Source organism: Bison bison, unplaced genomic scaffold, assembly GCF_000754665.1.
Source record: "Bison bison bison isolate TAMUID 2011002044 unplaced genomic scaffold, Bison_UMD1.0 scf7180017864297, whole genome shotgun sequence".
Taxonomy (NCBI): domain Eukaryota; kingdom Metazoa; phylum Chordata; class Mammalia; order Artiodactyla; family Bovidae; genus Bison; species Bison bison.
This window is the reverse complement of record NW_011494869.1, coordinates 6,739,646-6,759,170: the sequence shown is the minus strand read 5'-3', so window position 1 is coordinate 6,759,170 and position 19,525 is coordinate 6,739,646. Positions and strand designations below refer to the sequence as shown.

Sequence of the window (19,525 nt, the reverse complement as noted above, 5' to 3'; positions counted from 1 at the left end):
AGCCTGGGTGGGCCTCCATTGAGGCTTCAGCCACAGGCTGCTGTGGATAAACTGAGGTCCCCAAAGGGCATGAAAGGATAGCTCCCAGGTTCCCAGGCTCCAATGCTTGGGCCCTACTATGACGCCAGCCATCCCCAGAGGCTTGTCACCTCATTCCCACTCCAGTCGTGATGCTGTCTCTGTGACCCTTGTCCCCCCGGCCCTCCTCAGAGTTGGCACACCCCTTCTATGCACCTCTAGATCCCCAATGACCAGGGCAAGTGAGTCATGACAGGCATGTCTGGGAGCCAAACCCAGGTCAGCCTTGAAGCATGCCGGGGCGCTGAGAGCCACCTACAGTCTGCAGTCTACAACCTCTACCGGCCCAAACTGTCTGGCTGAGAGCTGAGCCCAGAAAAAACTCCTTTGGTATAGACCCTGGGGCATTCTGGGAGGCCTGGTATCCTTGGAGGCAACCACATTCTCAGTGCCAGCGCCTCTGGAGAAAGATGGGGCCAACGGAAGCGGCAGCTGAATCATGAGCTAGATGGGAAGCTGGAGCCAAAGCCTGGCCTGGCAGGTCCACAACTACTATTCCAGGCACAGAGCTGGCAGGGAAGTTGGGGATACAGGGCAGGGGGCTGCTCACAGGACAGGCTGCAGTGGGCACAGAGCGGGAGGAAGAAGCTGAGCAGAACAGGTACCTGGTCTCCTGGTTACTGGTACTGCTGTGGGGCTGGGACTTGGTGGAATCTGTAGAGTTGGACTCGGAGTAATTCACTGAGGAGGGAGATGAGGAGGATGACGAGGATGACGAGGATGAGGAGGAGCTGGGTGCAGGGTATTTACTGTGGTTCTGTTTGCTCTTGGTGGAGGCGACGCCGTTGCTGCAGCTGGGACTGTCTGCTCCTAAAAGCCGGGGGACGGTCAGAAGAGGAGGGCCAGCCTGCTGCCCAGCGGGGGCCCAGGAGTAACTGCAGTGGTCCCGTTTCCCATCCCCCCCACATCCGGCAGCAAGCCCCGAGCCCATCCTGGGGAAGGGTGTCTGGATGGCCTTGCTTCTCCACACCAGTTCTTCCCAGAGCCCTCCGGAGAGCGGCTGACCTGTGTTGTGCGTGTGGGAACTAGTGGGGCCGTGTCGGGGGCTGAGGCTGGGGGAGCCAGGGTAGCTGTCCTGGGACTTGGGGCTTCGAGAGCTCAAGCTGCGGACCTCACTGTCAGTCCCGTTCACCATCTCCACAAACTGTCGGCACCTGCGGAAGGAGCAGAGCAGCCATGCTCTGGGCTTGGTCCGGGTTGCATATTCCCACCACCAGTGGGGCAACGGGGGGAGCTGGCAGGGCCCCAAACTTACTTGAGCATGAAGAGCAGATTGGGATTATGCTCCAGCAGCCCTGGGTAGAAGCGCTGTGTGGTCTCAATGGCCTCCCCTACTCGGCCCTCCAGCACCAGCTTCTGAATCTCTGAGGAGAGAAAGAGCAAAGGCAGTGAGACAGCAGCCACAGACCCCCCACACATCTCCGCACTGCCAGGCCCGGGCACAGGCCAGCCGCCAGTCCAGTGGGTAGGCTGAGGGCGGCAAGCCCCCTGAGATGCTCACAGAAGAGACCGAAGAAAGAACCTGGCCACCAGGCCCACAACAGATCCTGGTTTCTGTCAAGTGTCAGGAGTCCTCAGAGAATCATGGGGAAAGGGAGGAGTGGGCGCCCCAGCCCAGAAAAGCAGGAGGGCGAGTTCGAAGGCCTGTGCCTATGGAACACAGGTTGCTGGGGGCCTGGCAGGGGCAGAGGTCTTGGCTATGAGAGTGTAATCTGGGAGTGGGCACCTGGGCAGCTTTGTGGCCTGACAGGCTCCTCTTAAAGCCAGACTCCTCTCCTCAGGCCTCATAGGGATGGCAATGGGAGTTCATGGTCTCTGGGCTGGCGCCCACGGCTCAGTGGTGTTCAGGGGCTGCAGCGGCCTCTGCTGAGAGAGGAGACCACCCTCCTCATGCTGGCAGCTCCGGCACTGACACGTCTCAGGCCCTTGGCTGGAGAAGGCAATGGCACCCTACTCCAGTACTCTTGCCTGGAAAATCCCATGGACAGAGGAGCCTGGTAGGCTGCAGTCCATGGAGTCGCTAAGAGTCGGACACGACTGAGCGACTTCACTTTCACTTTTCACTTTCATGCATTGGAGAAGGAAATGGCAACCCACTCTAGTGTTCTTGCCTGGAGAATCCCAGGGACGGGGGAGCCTGGTGGGCTGCCGTCTATGGGGTCGCACAGAGTCGGACACATTAGCAACAACAAGGCCCTTGGCATCGTGCTCCTGCCCTGGGGCCTGGTGCGTCTTGCTGGGAGGGCCTTCTGGGTCTGGGCCTCTCTCACTCACAGACCTCAAGTCTGGGATCCCTTCCCGTCTGCCAGGCTGGGCACAGATTCTCTGAGAGACACAGACACATCCACATGCACAGAGACACAGGCTCCAAGAGACCCAGGCAGGCACACACAGACACGTGTCCACACACCTACTCTCCCTCACTCTCCACTCCTCGCCCGATCTCCTTTCTGGGCTGTTTCCTCTTTCCCCACACCCTTCTCCACAAAAGAGCCCCGCCCCCGCACACAGCAGGCAGGCCAGTACGAACACCAGGAAAGCTTCCTTGGGCTCCTTCAAAGGCAAAGGGCAGGAGCAGAGGTGGGAAGCAGAGAGTTCTACCACAGCGGCCATGGAGCATCAGCCTTCCCCGTCTGAAAACTTGATCCCCTCTCTGGCCAGGGGCAGGCAGAATGACTGAGGTTGAGTAAATGGTGGACAAGGCAGGGCACTGGACTGGTAAGATGCAAACACACTCTTTCCAGAAGACCATGAATGGGGGGCTTAGTGGAATCCAGAATGCCAGGGGAAGGAAAGAAGCATGGAGGCGGGGGTAGCCAGCCACACAGGGCCCAGCTTGCGGCCAGCCATCAAAGAGTGCATTAGGACGCCTGCACGGAGACATCCCATGCTGGGACAGTCCCTGGGGGCCGTGTTGCCTTGAAAGAGGGACAGAAGCAGGGCCCAGGGCTGGGTGGTGGGCTGGTCTTCTGGGGAGGATCTGAGCTGAATAGACTCCTGACAGGTTACCCAAGGCTGCCACGAGCCAAAGAGCAGGGACAGGTGAGGGAGGGAAGGTAGGGGCAGAGGAGAGTCAACCTTACTTTGTCTGTTCTTTATGGATGCTTGTTCTTCCTGAATCGGGGTTTCAGTCATTCGGGCAAAAGCCGTGGCCGTGGCACAATACCCATGATGCACCAGGTAAGACGAGACCATGCTAGAAAAAAGGAAATGCTCAAGGTTGACACTTAAGAACTGCATTTCTCACTGACCCCCTGGCGGGACAGACTATCTCCCTAAACATATCTTAAAGATGCAATCTCCACAGAATGAGAATAAAGGAGCTGAAACAAAATGAAAACTTCCCCCAGGGCTCATGCAGTCAGGCAGGGGGAGGGGCAGGTCACCAGGGTGGTCCTCGCCGCTTGAGGAGTGGCTGCAGTTCTCTGGGTTATGCTGCCCACAAGCGGGCAAGTGTGGTAACACGAGTACATAAGGAAAGCACAGACCGTCTCGTCTCAGAAGCGGCCGCCTCCTGTGACCTGCGGCAAACCCAGAGACAGCTGCTGTGAGCCTCTCCGAGGGCTTCCTGGGAGGGCAGCCAGCCAAGCAGTCTGGCAGCAGCCCAGATGGGGATGAGGCATGCCACGTGCGTACCTTCTCCAGACACAGGAGCTCCTGTGCAGGCGCCTCACATGCCTGGCAGAAGCATTCCAGCTCAGGTGAGCCTGGCCCTCAGGAGTGCTGGCTCTAGAGGGTGATGGGGAGCTAACCCATGACCCAGGTTACTCCACAATAGACCACAAATCTAGGGTCCGTCCAGAAGCCACAGTTTCAGGCAGTAACATGGCCAACAGGAACACAGTCTTTGGGAGATGGCCCTGAGAAACCTGATGCCCAGAAATCATTTAATCCCGCCTGAAACTGGCACACATAAGCAGCGGCACTCGTGGAGCCCTCATGTCTGACGTGCACGAAAGTGAACACCTTGGTGTGTGCATATGTCAATGTCATTATTGTAACTGCCCAAGCCGAATGTCTGTAGGGCTGTCCTGTGGAAGGCTCAGAAGTTCAGCTGGGTGTTCCCTTATGTTTTAATGGGTAAATGAGACGATCCATATAGAGTGCCTAGCACAAAGCAAGAAGTCAATATATACGACCTCTTATTATGAAATTATGTATTCATAACATTTTCTTACAAATAAGAATTATAATAATTATACTATTAAAAACACAAGGGCAAAAATTCTTGACAAAACAAGGTTCAGATGAGGCCATACACATATACACATATCAGAGGCCACTAAAATGTATAGTCCCCTTGATTCAGTAATTCTACTTCTTGAAAGGATACCCAGAAAATAATCTTAAATATGGAAAACTCCTAATGTATAAAAGGGTGACCTACCTAAGCGAGAGAGAGGAAATAACCTGAAGCTACCACCAAGGGAAGCCACCCAAGGGGCTTGTGGAAAATGTGTCTGTGAGATAATGTAGCCATTAACAATGCCCCTAAAGTGAAATTATATGAAGTCATAGGATATGGGTTATATGAAATACTTAGCAAATACTACCTATGAACACACACAGGCACACAGATACATACACATCAACAAACACACCCATGTGCTGAGGCCAGGCCCTGTCAGCTGAGAGCATCAGCCCCTCCCCCACACAGCTGGGGCAGCTCACCCTTCCCCTTGCCTGTCCCAGCAAGCCTACTGTGGGGACTGGCACCATCTGGCCCTCCAAGGAGGGGCTGCTTCTAAGTTCTGGGGCTGGGGACAAGATGGAGTCATGCTGCTATTCCTGAGAAGGCTCTGGCCACCTACCACCTGCCTCAGTCCTCGCACAATATCCATCCCTCAAGAAAGGCTGCATGAAGAACCGAGTGTATACCCCACCCCCACCCCCTGGACTCTAGGACCCTGGCATCTACAGGCCAATGACCCGGGCTAGGAGGGGACCAGCCTTCCTCTGTTCATCCTTGAAAGCCAAAACAAACTAACCCACGTCCTGGCAGAGTGGGTACAGCTCATTGCCCCACTCAGGCCTGCAGCTGGCAAGTGGAAGAGAGATCTGTATCTGACCTCCCTTGGGTGTCTCAGTAAGACTGGCCCCCAAGAGAGTCTGGGAATTAATCAGCCAAGAGTCAGCTAGGTGGGCCCTAGGGAGGTCTCTCTTCCCACCACCACTGCTGCAGATCCAAGGGGTTTAGGTGGATCCGACCCTGAGCAGTGACCTGAGGCCAGAGTCATGGCATGACAGGTACTCCCTATGACGGAAAAAAAGTCCACAAAGGAAGAGGCCACAGGGCATCCTAGTACATCCTCTGCAAGATGAGCTGGGGAAGAGAAACAGCCTTGCCAGTGATATTATATCCAGGGCCTTCTGACCCAGTGGAGGGGCACAGGCTCAACCAGGAGCAGCTCTGGAGAAGTGAACTAAGAGAGGGGCAGGAAAGCAGCAGGCAGAGTCATCCTGGGAGTGCTTTCCAGAAGAAGCACTACTCACTAGAGTTCACAAGAGCAGCTTGCAGCAGTTCAGGGGTCTACAGGAGAGTGAGGCCCTTGGGAGGGGGCAGGGAGGGAAAGGGCAGGGGCGGGGGACTCACTTCTGCAGCACCGCCTGCCACTCGCCAAGCCGGGCACTGATGGGGAAGCAGTGGACAGTGCCCTGGACCTTGGCACGCCACTCCCGCATGTAGTCCTCAATGTCAAACAGGAAGGGCTGCTGCCCAAAGTTGGCGTCCACAATCTCCCCGGGTGTCTGCAGGCCTACGGTGGGGTAGAGGTTGGCCTGAGGAGGAGAATGAAATGTCAGTTGGGCCCTGAGGGCAAGCGGGGGCAGCAGGGCCTCGCCTCATCTCACCCCTGCACAGAGCAGGGAGGCGTTGGCTCCTGCAGGCCGCTGCTTCGGCTCTGAGAGAACTGCAACGTGACCGGGGGGAGGCAGGGCTAAGCCAAGTGCTGCCCACCTCCCGAGCAGAGAAACTGCTCCCCAGAGTTAGAGGGGAAAAAGCAAAAGAAAAGCCAGGCTCGATGCAGAGTCTCCTTCCCTGCATTAGAGGCTGTAGTATCCCCAAAACCCAAGGCCCCCATTTGGGACTTGGCCAGGGCACACAGAGGCAGACCAGACCCCACCACCCTGCAGGCATGCCTGTGAAAATCTGTTGCAGGGGTGGGTGATGGCTCCTCTCAGAGCGATCAGGACCAAGTATCCCTTTACCACACAAAAAAAAGGGGTTATGAGGGGGCAGGAAAGGATGCGGGGAGACAGGAAAGGAAGGGAAGAAGGGGAGAGTAGGGCCAAGGGCATTAAGTGGTTTGGACCCCCTGACAATGGAAAAGGGTAAAGAAAGGCCCTTCCTGTCTGAGGCTCACTTAGAGGAGGATCTTCTGGCCAGAGGACGTCTGGGCATGTCCTCTGGGTGTCGGGCTCCCTGCTTCCCTGGACCAGGTTCTACCAGGTCACTCCCTCACACCTCCTATGGCTCCCATGCTACAGCCCACCGTCTCGCCAACATCCTCCCCATCGTCCCCGGGCTCCCAGTTTTCTCTTCCACCTTCCATCATCAGGCCCCATATCATTCCTATCACGTGCTGTTACCGCACTCTGGGCTCAGCCTTTCCAGCACTTGGCAGAGAGTGCTGTCACACACATGTCTGAGCGTTTCGTGTCACATCTCCAACACTAGACCCTTCCCCACGCAGGGTCAGAATTCTCCTCCTGTGTCTGTGCGCTTCACCTAGGACCACAGCCCACCCTTTGGGGACTCCAGACAGGAGGGAAGGATTTTGATACACAGACAGAAGTGCTGTAAACTGAGCTTGAGGAGGGCCCTCAGATCATGAGGGCATTTCCTATTCCTAGAGCATCACAGGGGTGCCCAGGATCCCTAAGTAGCCCCCAGGGCCAGCAAACCCTTCCTCCTTCCAGAACCAGCCAGGGCACACGGCCAAGCCAGACTCCCACCATTCTGGGTGGAGGCCCTGCATGTGACAAAGCCGGGGATGACTCACAAGCAAGAAGGACTGGGGTGCAGGAGGTGGGATGAGCCCTGAACTAAGTCAGCAGGAAAACCTGACCTTTTCCCCATAAAGCTCATTTCTCTGGCTCAGGGGTACCCTGCATGGTAGCAGGCTCACTCCCCAAGGGTGCTGGCTTTCCTCAGGGATCTCAGATGGGGATGTACATGGATCCAGCTCCCTAACACTTAAGGAACAATTTTCTATACTCTGCCCGCAAGTCCACTGGGTGTAAGCCACACAGAACTGGTTCAGACCAGCCAAGCCATGGAGCTACCTCATCTCTGCCTACACCGTCCCCAACCTGCCGGCTGCCTCTGGAAATGCCACAAATCATGGTCACCTGCTAAGAGTCAAGGAGGAAGACCAGGCCTTGCTGCTGGAGAGAGAAGGCTGGCAGGGCCCCTTACTGATACTTTCAAGCTGATGGCACAGCACATACCGCTGGCTGGGGAGAGGGCAGGACCCCACTGTGCCTACACTATGCCTGTCAGCCCCCAGCGGCCAGAGCGGAAGATCCCACAGCAGTACTTACCGGGAGGTCTGTGAAGGCTATACCTGCGGAGGGAAAGAACAGTCATCAGACCATGTGGTGGATTCCCACACCTCTGTGGGCCCCCAGAGGGCCTGTCACAATGGCTGGGAGAGGGGCTGGTCACCACATCTCCCCTATGGTGGATCCAGGGCCAGCATGAGCCAGGGCCTGGTAGGTTTACACCCTGGCCAGAAGTGAAGTCTGATATTTGGGTATTTATCCACAGCATTTCTATCCTCTCGGGGAAAAATCTGCTAGGAATAACCAACACCCAAATGATAGATCCTGAGGACTCTCCAGGCCTGATCACACTCTCTTGATTCAACACATATTTGTGGACATGTACTCTGCATGCCAGGCTCTTTTCCACCCATTACCTCATCTGATCCTTAGACCAACTCTGGTGCTAACTAAAGGAGTGCTTAGTTAGGTGTTAACATCTGGGGCTTAGACCAACTAAGGCAGCAGGCTTTCTTATCCCCATTTTACAGATGTAGAAAGTAAGCCTCAGCAGTTAAATGATTTGCCAGCAGTCATAAAATCAGCAGAAACTAGTCTTTCGTGCCAACACTGACAGAGAAGTGGCGACAGAGGGTGGCAGCTGCCCATCTTCAGCCCCTACAGCTCAGAGATTCTGAGCTGACAAGCCCAAGTTAACACTGGCCTGTGCACCCTCTGAGCCTTGCTGCCGAGAAAAGAGGCTGTGTTTCTAGGGACCCCAGTCCTGAACAGGAAGTGAGGGTAGAGGGGAGCAAGACCTAAAATGTATCAGCAGGCCCGAGCAGGAGAGGGGCCTCGGTATATAAACCAGAGCATTCATGTTTTGCAGGTTGAGAAATGACTCAAAGCCAAAGGAGACTCTCCCAAGGACTCATAGTCTTCCCATTTTTTAAGATAAATTCTTATTACATCCTCTAAGTTCCTAAGCTTCTGGCCTGAGAGATTTTCAAACCACTGACTACTTAGAGGTCCCTGTCTTCTCGCTCAGCTCCACCCAGAAAAGAAATGGAAACCCAGCAGGACAAAAGAATAGGTAAGGGTCTGACAACAGGTCTCCCAGGAAACCTCGGGCCAGAATCCTGACAGCTAGCCAGCGCATCCCATGTGCTTCCTCTGTGCTGGGCACTTAGTTCACCTCTTCCAAGGAAGCATTTAATTATCAGAACAGGCCTGGAAGGTTGTATACTGTCTCTGACACCGGTTTACGTATGAAAAAACCAAGGCGCAGAGAAATGTTTACATTCTTTACTGGGCTATTTTGCTCCTCAGTGAAGGAAGTTCATAAACCCATGATCTGCCTGCCTGTGGCCACTTCCGGCCCCATGTGCATAGTCAGTGGTCACAGAACCAGCAGGATGGACTCTGGAAGCCCCTCAATGTCCACCCACCAGGTCTACATGGGAGCTGCCCCCACGGACCTCAGTGTGGCCGGGCTACTGCTGCTATGCTCCCAGGCTCGTGGAGAGGCCCACAGAACTCTGGAAGAAGGGGGAGTCCAGGCTCTATCAATTACCTGCTGTGTGATCTCTGATAAGCTACCCCACCTTTCTGAGCCTATCTGACAAAAGAGGGTAATGATACACCCAACACCCCAAGAAAGGAGAAACGGATTCTCTGTGAAAGCTGCCTTGTAAACTGTGAGGTCCAGGTATAAGCTGACTGGACTTGCACCACAGGGCAAGGCACCTGCCAAGCTCCTGCCCAGGGGATGACCTGCCCAGGTCGCCTAGCTCTATCTCACACTGGCACTTGGGAAGGCATCCATGAGGATGAGGAGAAAGGATACTCCACCCCCTATTGCACTGGACAAGGGCAACACTGCTTCCCACAGCCCTGCAGGTCTCCAGGAGTCTCCACAAAGCCACTGTGATAGCAAGATATGAAATGGCCCATGGGAAGATCTGAGAAGTCCAGGCAAAGATCCAGGATGCAAACAGGACATACAAACCCACTGATGAGAAGTACCCTGAGCCAAAGACACAAAGCTCAGGGATCACTGATGCTGAGGATATAAAGAAGCTGTATAAAAATTACTCTGGGGACTTTCCTGGTGATCCGGTGGTTAAGAATCCATACTTCTACTGCAGGGGGTTTGATTCTGATCCCTAACCAGGGAACTAAAATCCCAAGGTTTGCAGGAAAAAAAAAAAAATTATTCTGGAAGCACAGGGACCACTTGTGAGTGAGACATCAGTCTCCATTCACTCAGAACATTCATTTGTCCTCCCGTCAAATATTTGCTGAGACCTCGCAGAAAACAGGCCCTGCATGAGGCACTAGGAAACCAGCTGTAAGCCTGGCCCTAAAAGTGCTGCCAACTCCAGCCAGAGAGATGGTGTCCAACTAGTAATGACACAGACAGCTCACCAGTGACACACAGGGCGAGTGCTATGACAGAGGACGAGGGAGCAAATAAAAGGAGCAGGGCAGCTGGAGGCAAGAATTGTCACTCTGCTTCTCTAAAGGGAAAAAGGTTCTGAGGTGAGAGAGCAGTCACTGGCTCACTGATTCTGCGTGAGGTTCTGAAGCACATTATACTGACATGCAGGCTTGTGAGAAGGAAACAAGGTCATTAGAAGAGTCACCAAGTGGTCTATCACTCAGAGTTCATTGACCTTTCTTTAAATTTTGTGATCTAGAAGATGTAGAGGATAGGTCAGATTCATTTTTTAGTAAGGTCTCAGCAGTATCCTTGTGGACGAGACAGAAACACGTGAGCTTCAGAATAACACAGTGAAGTGCTTCTTAAATGGCAGGTGTCTACCTGGACAAGCTGTAGGCTGAAGGGCTCAAATCTAGCCTTGTCCTCTTCCAATATTTTTATCAGTATCTTGATGAAAACACATAGAAACATGCTCACCCAAATTTAGGTTAACACACAGCTAAAGATTGTTAACATGTAGCTGTTAACATACAGCTGTGGTGTTGGAGAAGACTCTTGAGAGTCCCTTGGACTCCAAGGAGATTCAGGAGTCTGAAATTAGTCCTGAATTTTCATTGGAAGGACTGATGCTGAAGCTGAAACACCAATACTTGGGCCACCTGATGCAAAGAGCTGACTCATTGCAAAAGACCCTGATGCTGGGAAAGATTGAAGGTGGGAGAAGAAGGGGATGACAGAGGATGAGACGGTTGGATGGCATCACTGACTCTATGGACATGAGTTTGAGTAAGCTCTGGGAGTTGGGGATGGACAGGGAAGCCTGACGTGCTGCAGTTCATGGGGTCGCAAAGAGTAGGACATAACTGAGCAACAGAACTGAACTGAACAGATGAAGAGGATACCAAACATTGGAGACAGGATAAGCAAGACCAAAGCAGATCTTGACAGACTAAGAAAATTGACAATATAGACCTAAAGGAAGTTTAATTATGAGAAGTGTAAGGTCTAGCATGGGGCGCACATAAACATGTACTAGGGAGATAAGTTTTTAAAAACAGTGAGAGGGTCTGGCTGACACCGAGGTGGCCATGAGCTCTTTAGGGATCTAGACCAACAAAGGGTTGAGGGCCCAGAGGAGGGAGGTGCAGGTGCAGAGAGAACAATAAGTATATCCCAAATCTCGTGTCCCACAGCAGGTGCCATGCTCTGAGTAAAGTAAGGACAAGCTGAAGAGAGGTAAGGAGGGCAGGTGTTCAGAGCAGAGAGGCAGGACTGGGCCTGGCTCGGAGGGGCAAGCGAAGCAGGACTTGGGCAAGGACTGAGAGCCCATAACAGCAGGCCCTGGATTTTGACAGCAGAAGAGTGAAGAGGCAGAAAATGGTTGGAGTCCAAGAACACAGGGGGAATGAGGCCTTGCCCTGGAGCAGCTAGCTCCTTGCAGCTGGATACCAGGACTTGCAGCTAGGTGGCCACGGGTCAGGGGAGGGTTTCCCGGACGTGCGGCTGGGTCAGCTCTGCGGCATCTGTGCTATGCTCCTGGCCGCCCACACTGGGCTGTGGCATCTGAGTGCCCTGCTGAGGAATACTGGCTCCTGATCACCTGCCACAAGTAGACCTGATTTCCACACAGGTCTCCTGATTTTTCCCGGGCTTGGAGAAGCCACAGAGGGGATGTGGGGAGTGGCAGCCACCTTCTGACTGCCCCTGAAACTAGGGGAAGTGAGCCTCTGATGAGTTGGGTTCAAAGTCAAATGCCCAACTCCCTTTCGTGGCAAAGCCTCTGGTCAACCTGGCTGGTAGGGTTCTGCCAGATTAGAGACCTCTGCAAACTCAGGCAGGCCTGCCTAGCAGTTAGGTACCACCTCATAGCCACTCTGGCTGTGGGTTCCGCTCCCTCAATGGCCAAACAGTACCCATCCCTACCAGGGCAAGGTGTCAGAACAGCCAGAGTTCCTCTCTCTCTGAAGTTCTATCCTAAGTCTCTCTGTGTGTACAGGACTGCTCTGCAAGGGAACCTCCACCTGCCTGCTGCTGCTCCTGGATTTCTGACTGACTGATGGCACCACTAATCCAGCTACTTTCTCATGTTCCCTTCTTGCCAGTGTGCCCCACCTGTCACTAACCCATGCTGCACCACCCCAAGGCCTCTGCAGGCCTGTTCTCCACTGTCTGCACCCATCACCACAGCTGTATCTCAGGTCATCTGCCTCCTCCTCAGCCCTTACTCCAGTCAGTTCGTCCTTCTCAGTTTAACCAAAGGGATCTTTCCAACTTAATTCTGTCGAAGCTGCTGTCTGTTAACCACAAAAAGGCCAGAAGAGATCTGGCCCCATCTGACTCCAGCTTGTCTGTTTACCTCGTGTACTACAGCAGCCCTCACTGTTGCTCCATAGCAACCAGTGCCCTACAGAAGGGCCAGCCAAAGTCTGGGCCCAGGCGACTGGCATACAAATCACTTCCACTGTCCAGTATGTTCTAGAGCCCCTCAAACTTCTTATCAACCCTAAACCTTGCTCCAGTGAGTGTCACACAGGCCAGGAGCATGACCATGACATTACTCTCCCTGAGCACTGACCCAGGCTCAATAAATGCTGTTGAATGGATAGATTAGCAAAGGGAGAACCCCTACACACTCTCTTCCCCTTTCAAGGCTCCAATGCTTAGAAAGGGCTGCAGTTTCCCCAGAGCTCAGCAGAGGATATACAGCACGGCTCTGGCTTCAAAACCTCTCATCAACCAAAGTGGCTCCACAGGGCAGACCCTCCCAGGTCCCCTATGTACCCACCAAGGCTATGGCCATTCTTGGTGTAGAAGCAAGTGCCGTTGATGAGGTTGACACAGCAGCCAATCACGTCTCCTGTAGTGAATGTGGGACCATAGGGCTGGCCAGTCCCAGAGGAGCAGAAGGAATGCCCATCATCACCATGGTAACCATAGGAATGTTTATCCCAACCTGTGGAGAAAAAGAGAGCAAGAGCTGAGGTGAGGTACTTGAGAGAACAAGACAGTCAAAGAAGCCCACTCAGGCTGAGCTCTAGCCTCCACCACCTCACTAGCACACCTGGCCTCCCAGAGCTGGCTGTGGGCAGGGTCTGGCTGTGTTAAATGAGCAGTGAGTTCAGCAAGTCACTGCCCTGAGGAGCTGAGGCAGCCCTCCCAAAGAAAGAGCCCAAGCTGGGGTTAACAGGAACCAAAAACATGCGAGCCCTGGAAGGGACTTACCAGAGGGCCATGAAACAAGATGACTGGGGGAAACCTCATGAAGGAGAAGGGGCTTGAACTGAACTCTGAGGTATATCATGGGTTTTTTTTAATGCTTTTTTAAACTGAAGTATTATTTACATGTAATAAGATTCTTCCTTTTTAACTCACAGTTCAACAAGTTTTAACAAATATTACCCCCACCACTATCAAGATATAGAACATTTCCATCAATCCAAAAAGTTTTCCCTCATGCCTCTTTGCAGCCGATTCCATTCCACTCACCCCTAAGCCTTTGGCAACACTGATCTGATTTGTTCCTATGGTTTTGCCTTTACCAGAACGTCATATAAATGGAATCACAGGGCTTCCCTGGTGGCTCAATGGTAAAGGATCTGCCTGCCAAAGCAGGAGATATGGATTCAAACCCTGGTCCAGGAAGATCCTACATGCCACGGAGCAACTTAGCCCAACATGCAAGACAACCATTGAGCCAGCACTCCACAGCCCAAGCGCTGCAACTACTGAAGCAGTGAGCCCTAGAGCCCATGCTCTGCAACGAGAAGCCACTGAAATGAGAAGCCCGCCTGCCACAACTAGAGAAAAGCCTGTACAGCAATGAAGACCCAACACAGTCAAAAATTAAAAAAATAATTAAAAAAAAAATGGAATCACAGAATATGGAGTTTCTCATGTCTAGTTTCTTTCACTCAGCATAATGCCTTTGAAATTTATCTACATTGTTAGGTGTACCTATATTTTGTTTCTTTTGATTGCTGAGTAGAACTCCATTGTATGGACATACCACCGTTTGTCCATTTACTAGTTGATGGCATACGGTTGTTTCTAATTTTTGGCTAATATGAATAAAGCCACTAGACATTTGTATACAGGTCTTTGTACAGACATATGCTTTCATTTCTCTTTATACTTAGATGGGGGACTGCTGGGTCACAAGATAAGTATATGTTTTACTTGACAACAAACTGTCAAACTGTTTTCCAAAGTGGCTATACTGTTTTGCATCCCTACCAGCAATGTATGAGTTTCACAATCTCACCAGCACTTGGTACTGTCAACTGTTTTTCATTTCTTCTTTTTCTCTTAAGATGTTTTAATATGTACGCAGTGGCTGTAATTTGTATTTCCCCAATGTCCAAGGACCTTAAGCATCTTTTCAATTACTTCTTTACATTGATAATTTTATTAGAAAATTACATTATTGAATTATTATTTAATAATTTTATTAGAAAATTCAATAATTCAAAATTCTAATAATTTTATTAGAAAATTATTGAACTATCTATTCAAATCTTTTTTTTTTTTTAATTTATATGGAACCATGTGAAGTCACTCAGTCATGTGCGACTCTTTGCAACCCCATGGACCGTAACCTACCAGGCTCCTCTGTCCATGGGATTTTACAGGCAAAAGTAATGGAGTGGTTTGCCATTTCCTTCTCCAGCAAATCTTTAAAAAAAAAAACTGGTTTGTAAATCTTATTGAGTTGTAAGAGTTCTAGATCTATTTTGGATACAAAATGTGTTTTGCAAATATTTTCTTCCAGTCTGTGATTTGTCTTTTTTCATTTTCTTAACAGTATCTTTCAAAGGCCTGTTGGGATTTTTAAAATCATTTTTAAAAATTTGAATATAGTTGATTTCCTGCTGGGATTTTGACTGGGATTGTACTGAATCTACAGATCAACTTGGAAAGAATGGGCAGTATAATAATATTGATTATTCAAATCCATGAACATGGTATACTTCTCCATTTATTCAGGTCTTCTTTAGTTTCTCTCAGCAGTGTTTTGTCAAATTTATCACTAAATACTTCACTTTTGATGTTATTATGTTATTTTAAAATTTTAATTTCTAATTGTTTCTTGGTATTATATCAAAATATAATTGATTTTGGGGGTGGGAGAATGGGGTCAAGGTTTCTTTCTGGAGTGATAAAATTGTCCTAACATTAGAGTATGATACTGGTTGCACAACTGTGCAAACATGCTAAAAACCCACTGAACTGTACATTTTATTTCTTTTTTGGCTGCACTATGCAGCATGCAGGATCTTCAGTGACCAGAGAGCAAATCCATGTCCCCTACACTCCATGTGTGGCGTCTTAACCACTGGACTGCCAGGGAAGTCTTGAACTACCCACTTTAAAAGACTAGACTTTGTGGGATGCAAATTTTAACTCAATAAAGCTATTAAACACACAAATGTATTTGACTTTATTTATTCATCTGGTATCCTGCATCCTTGTCAAACCCACCAATCAGTTCTGGTGGCTTTTGTAAAGACTGCAGTGTCCACTGAAAAAGAGTTCCTAAGCAAGAAGCTGCCGCACTTCCCACATACAAAGAACATATGTATAGTTCAGAGAAAGCATCAGGAGCACCAGATTTGAGGCCACAGGCCGAGTTCTCAGCATGGAGTCTCCCAAGACAGGCTTCAGTGGCTGAAGCTACTAGAAACCCAAACTTCTGCTCCAGGGGCCTGGGATGCCAGGGACAGTGGTGGGCTCACTTAATGCTGTCTGACCAGCACAGCCTTCCCTAAAGCCAAGCCCTCTGCTTACCACCTCCTGAGGCCATTGGCTGTCGGGGGAAGACTGTCCAGCAAAACCACTGTCCATTCTAGCTCTCCACAAAGAATCCTTGTAGGAGGGCTGGCTTGCTGTTTCTATCGTTCCTCTCAGAACTATGCCCACAGTTGCTGATTGATGCCCACCGAGTTCTCTCTTTTGCCAGTGCATCAAGGTTTGCCAATGCTTGCCCTCTGAAGGTTACTATAACATTCTTTGGTCTACCCCTAGTATATCGCCCACATACTTGATCAGTCCTGGTTCCTGTTGAGCCTCTCTGGTCACCAGTCACTGTTTCTGGAGCTGTCTCTGTCTCACTCACCACTTCCTAAGCCTCCCTCCAACCCTTCCCATCAGGAATCTGAGAGATGAGAGATGACACAGGTGTGTGCACACATATGGTGTGTATTTGTGTGCAGTGACTAGTTCCAGTCCATTCTTTCTCACACAAGGATGATCCTGTTTGACAGATCTTTTGTGCAGATTCTATAGTCTAGAAGATAGAAGACACAGGCTGGAAGGTTTTCTTTTGTTTCTTTTTTTAGCCTTCTCCAGATGAAGCAGCAGGTACTCTTTAAAAATGAATACAAATGTGGCCATTTGATTTACTGAAGCTAGTGAAATCATCACCAGAACTGTTTCCAACTTAGTGACTCAAGGATATTTGTGAGCTATTTCTGTCTCAGTGTATGGGAGCTCAATAGCCATCGCCAAAACAACAGATGTTTATATTTTCAAAGACCTAAAATAAAAATTTGAGTATTTTGAATACTTTTCTTCAAAGATAAACTATGTAATTATTTTGACAAACCTACCATAGAATTTTTGGATTTTTAACTCAAGCTACTCAAGCTATATATGGGTTTTAAGTTTCTAAAAACTAAAGAACTCAAATAAAAACCCAAAATATCTATTTAGAGTCAGTTCAGGATTCACCATCATCTCAGTTTGACCGAAAAATAGATACGTTTTCCTGTTTTGCTTTTCTTCAATCCCCAAATGAATTTTTATCAGTTATACAGACTTGCCCAGAGGAAGAAAATTCACAATCCCTGTGGCATACTGAATGTGAAGTGAAAGTTGCTCGGTTATGTCCGAATCTTTGAGACCCCATGGACTACACAGTCCAAGGAATTCTCCAGGCCAAAATACTAGAGTGGGTAGCCATTCCCTTCTCCAGAAGCATATTGAATAAGGCCTCCCAAAGATGTCTAGGTCCTAATGTCCAGAACCTGTAAAATACGCTACTTTGCATGGCAATAAAGATTTTGCAGAAGTGATTAAGTCAAGGCTCTTGAAATGGGGAGATGATCCTGGATTATCTGGGATGGGGAAAGTACAGTAATGCAGTTACAAGGATACATGTAAGAGAGAGGCAGGGGCATCAAGTCAGAAAAGGTGATGTGATGGTGGCAGCGGAGAGAGAACAGAAGGTGCCATTACACTGCTGGCTTTGAAGATGAAGGTAGGGGGCCATCAGTCAAGGTATGTAAGTGGGCTCCAGAATCTAGAAAAGGCAAGGAAGTAGATCCTCCCCAACAGCCTCCAGAAAGACTACCACCCTGCTGACACCTGGGTTTCAGGACTTTTGTCCTCTAGAACTGTAAGAGGATTATTTTAATCCACTACTATTGTAACAGCAACAACAGGAAACTAATACAGTCCGCTATGGCTTGCCTGGAAAATCCCATGGACAGAGGAGCATGGTAGGCTCCTACAGTCCATGGGGTCGCAAAGAGTCAGATACGACTGAGCACCTTCACTCACTCACTCACTCACGGCTACAGAAGTTTCTGAGCGTTTGGAATTATCAGTGCAGAGAAGCAACACCTCAGCTACTTGTCTCCTGCTCTTCAAAGCGCTATGAAGTTAAAAGCTTTTCAAAGAAGACCACAGGGCTGTAATGTATCTTCAATAGAAGCTATCATTTCATAGCCAATATTTTTTCCAAACACCATTAAGAGCTTGCATGTGTGTGTGTCTGTGTGTGTGTAAGATGTGTATGAATGCATGGGAAAGGGTTTTTAACTTGGGTTAAAAACAGAATATGAGTATATGGCTCATTTAGTAACAGTGGCTGCAGCAGCAGCAGTTTGGTTTAAGACCACTGTGCTACTTTTCCATCTTCTGGAAAGAACAAACATCATCTAACTGTTATCACTTAGTTAAGAGAGGCCTGCTCCATGGAACTGACAAATAAGGGTGGTGGGTGGTGTGAAAGGAGCAGAGAAGATACAACATCTAAGTAAATCAACGAGCAAACAAGAAAACACCTGGTAGGAAAAAAATGCTCTGAAAAAAACTGAGCCAGACGATGAGCTGGAAGTGGGAGTGGGGATGAGGAGTGACCCCTGAGCAGAGGTCAGCTTGACGAGAGTATCAGAAGGAAGAACTTTCGAGGTAAGAGGAATGAGTTCAGCATGTCTGAGAAACAGAAAGGCAGCCAGGAGGGCTGGAGCTGAGTGAGACTGAGGAAAGACTGGGAGTGGAGTCAACAGGGTTTGCTGAATGTGGGCGCTGACAGCGTGAGGGGAAGTGAAGACGACTCCCAGGTTTCTGTCCTGGGCAAATGGGTGGATGGTGGTACCACTCACTAAAAGATGGAGAAGATGGACAGAAGGAAGAGATCTTCAGGACATGTTAAATTTGACATGTCTTATTAGACATCAAAGCAGCTGGGTGGCAATACAAGGCAGGTGAGATGACTGTCACTCGTCCCAGATGTGGTAAGGTTGCCATGGGGAACACTCACTAAACAAACAGTGGTGTGGACAGAAAACTTAAAGTGAAGTCACTGGAGGATTTTCCTGTGTGCTATCCTCATACAATGGCTTTCTGTTTTCCTTTGAGAGAAAAATTCAGGCTAGTCAAGGACTAGAAAGGGCAGAACAAACACAAGAGAAAAGTACCAGAGGCCCAAATAGATGAGGACATGTTAAAGGGCACAAAGTCACTCGAAATGGACTCAGTCACCCCCACCCTCAACGGACCTTCCCCCTAGGGCTTGAGAAGCTGTGCAGCAGACAGAAGGGCTCCCCAGGAAGTGCTAGTGGTGAAGAACCTGCGTGCCAGTGCAGGAGACGTAAGAGACATGGGTTCAATCCCTGGATCAGGATTGCACGTGCGCACACATACACACACACACACCAGACAGAAGCTGGACTGCACACATGCAGACACACATACAGACACACACACACACACACACAACAGAAGCTGGTACTACAAGGCCATTCTTGAGGTATAGGGCAGACAGAAGAAAAACTGTGAGGCCAAGGCCTAAATGCTGTTACACGTTCTGCAGTGACTCTGGTTTTTGCTGTCAGTCTCAGGCTAAGGTACTAAGGAGAGGGGATATGGCCTCTGTTAGAAAGAGACACTGCTATCCTGGATGCCAGGGTAGCTCATGTGGCCTGAAGGGCCTCTGCGGTCTGCTCTCGCACACAGCACTGTCCCTTCTCAGGTGGCAGACCCCGGGCCATCATTCACCTTCTCAGACCTTGGTTCCCTTCTCTACAAAATCAGGGGGAGCAATTAAACATCATTGTCAAAGGGCCCTAGGTATCTACTTACAAGAACACTCCAAGAGTCCAAACCAATCATAAAGTATGGTAATCCCCATCTGAAGGCTGAGGAAACTGAGGCACTGAGAGGCTCCACAAAGGCCTATGGTCTTATAGATTACACTCTCAGAGGCTTGGATCTCCTATCTTCCTTTTTTTGGTGGGGGGG

General features: G+C 50.1%; 1 protein-coding gene across 1 annotated transcript in view; it reads right to left on the bottom strand.

Moving 5' to 3' along the window:
- Nucleotides 1-19,525, bottom strand: part of RANBP10 (RAN binding protein 10) — a 58,421-nt gene that overhangs the window by 5,041 nt on the left and 33,855 nt on the right. The window contains exons 4-10 of the mRNA XM_010851020.1: nucleotides 12,789-12,956; nucleotides 7,621-7,643; nucleotides 5,672-5,856; nucleotides 3,162-3,274; nucleotides 1,334-1,442; nucleotides 1,084-1,232; nucleotides 684-888 (exon numbers count right to left, since the gene is read on the bottom strand). Coding sequence (XP_010849322.1) covers nucleotides 684-888; nucleotides 1,084-1,232; nucleotides 1,334-1,442; nucleotides 3,162-3,274; nucleotides 5,672-5,856; nucleotides 7,621-7,643; nucleotides 12,789-12,956 — 952 coding nt within the window. The remainder of the gene's footprint in view (nucleotides 1-683; nucleotides 889-1,083; nucleotides 1,233-1,333; nucleotides 1,443-3,161; nucleotides 3,275-5,671; nucleotides 5,857-7,620; nucleotides 7,644-12,788; nucleotides 12,957-19,525) is intronic.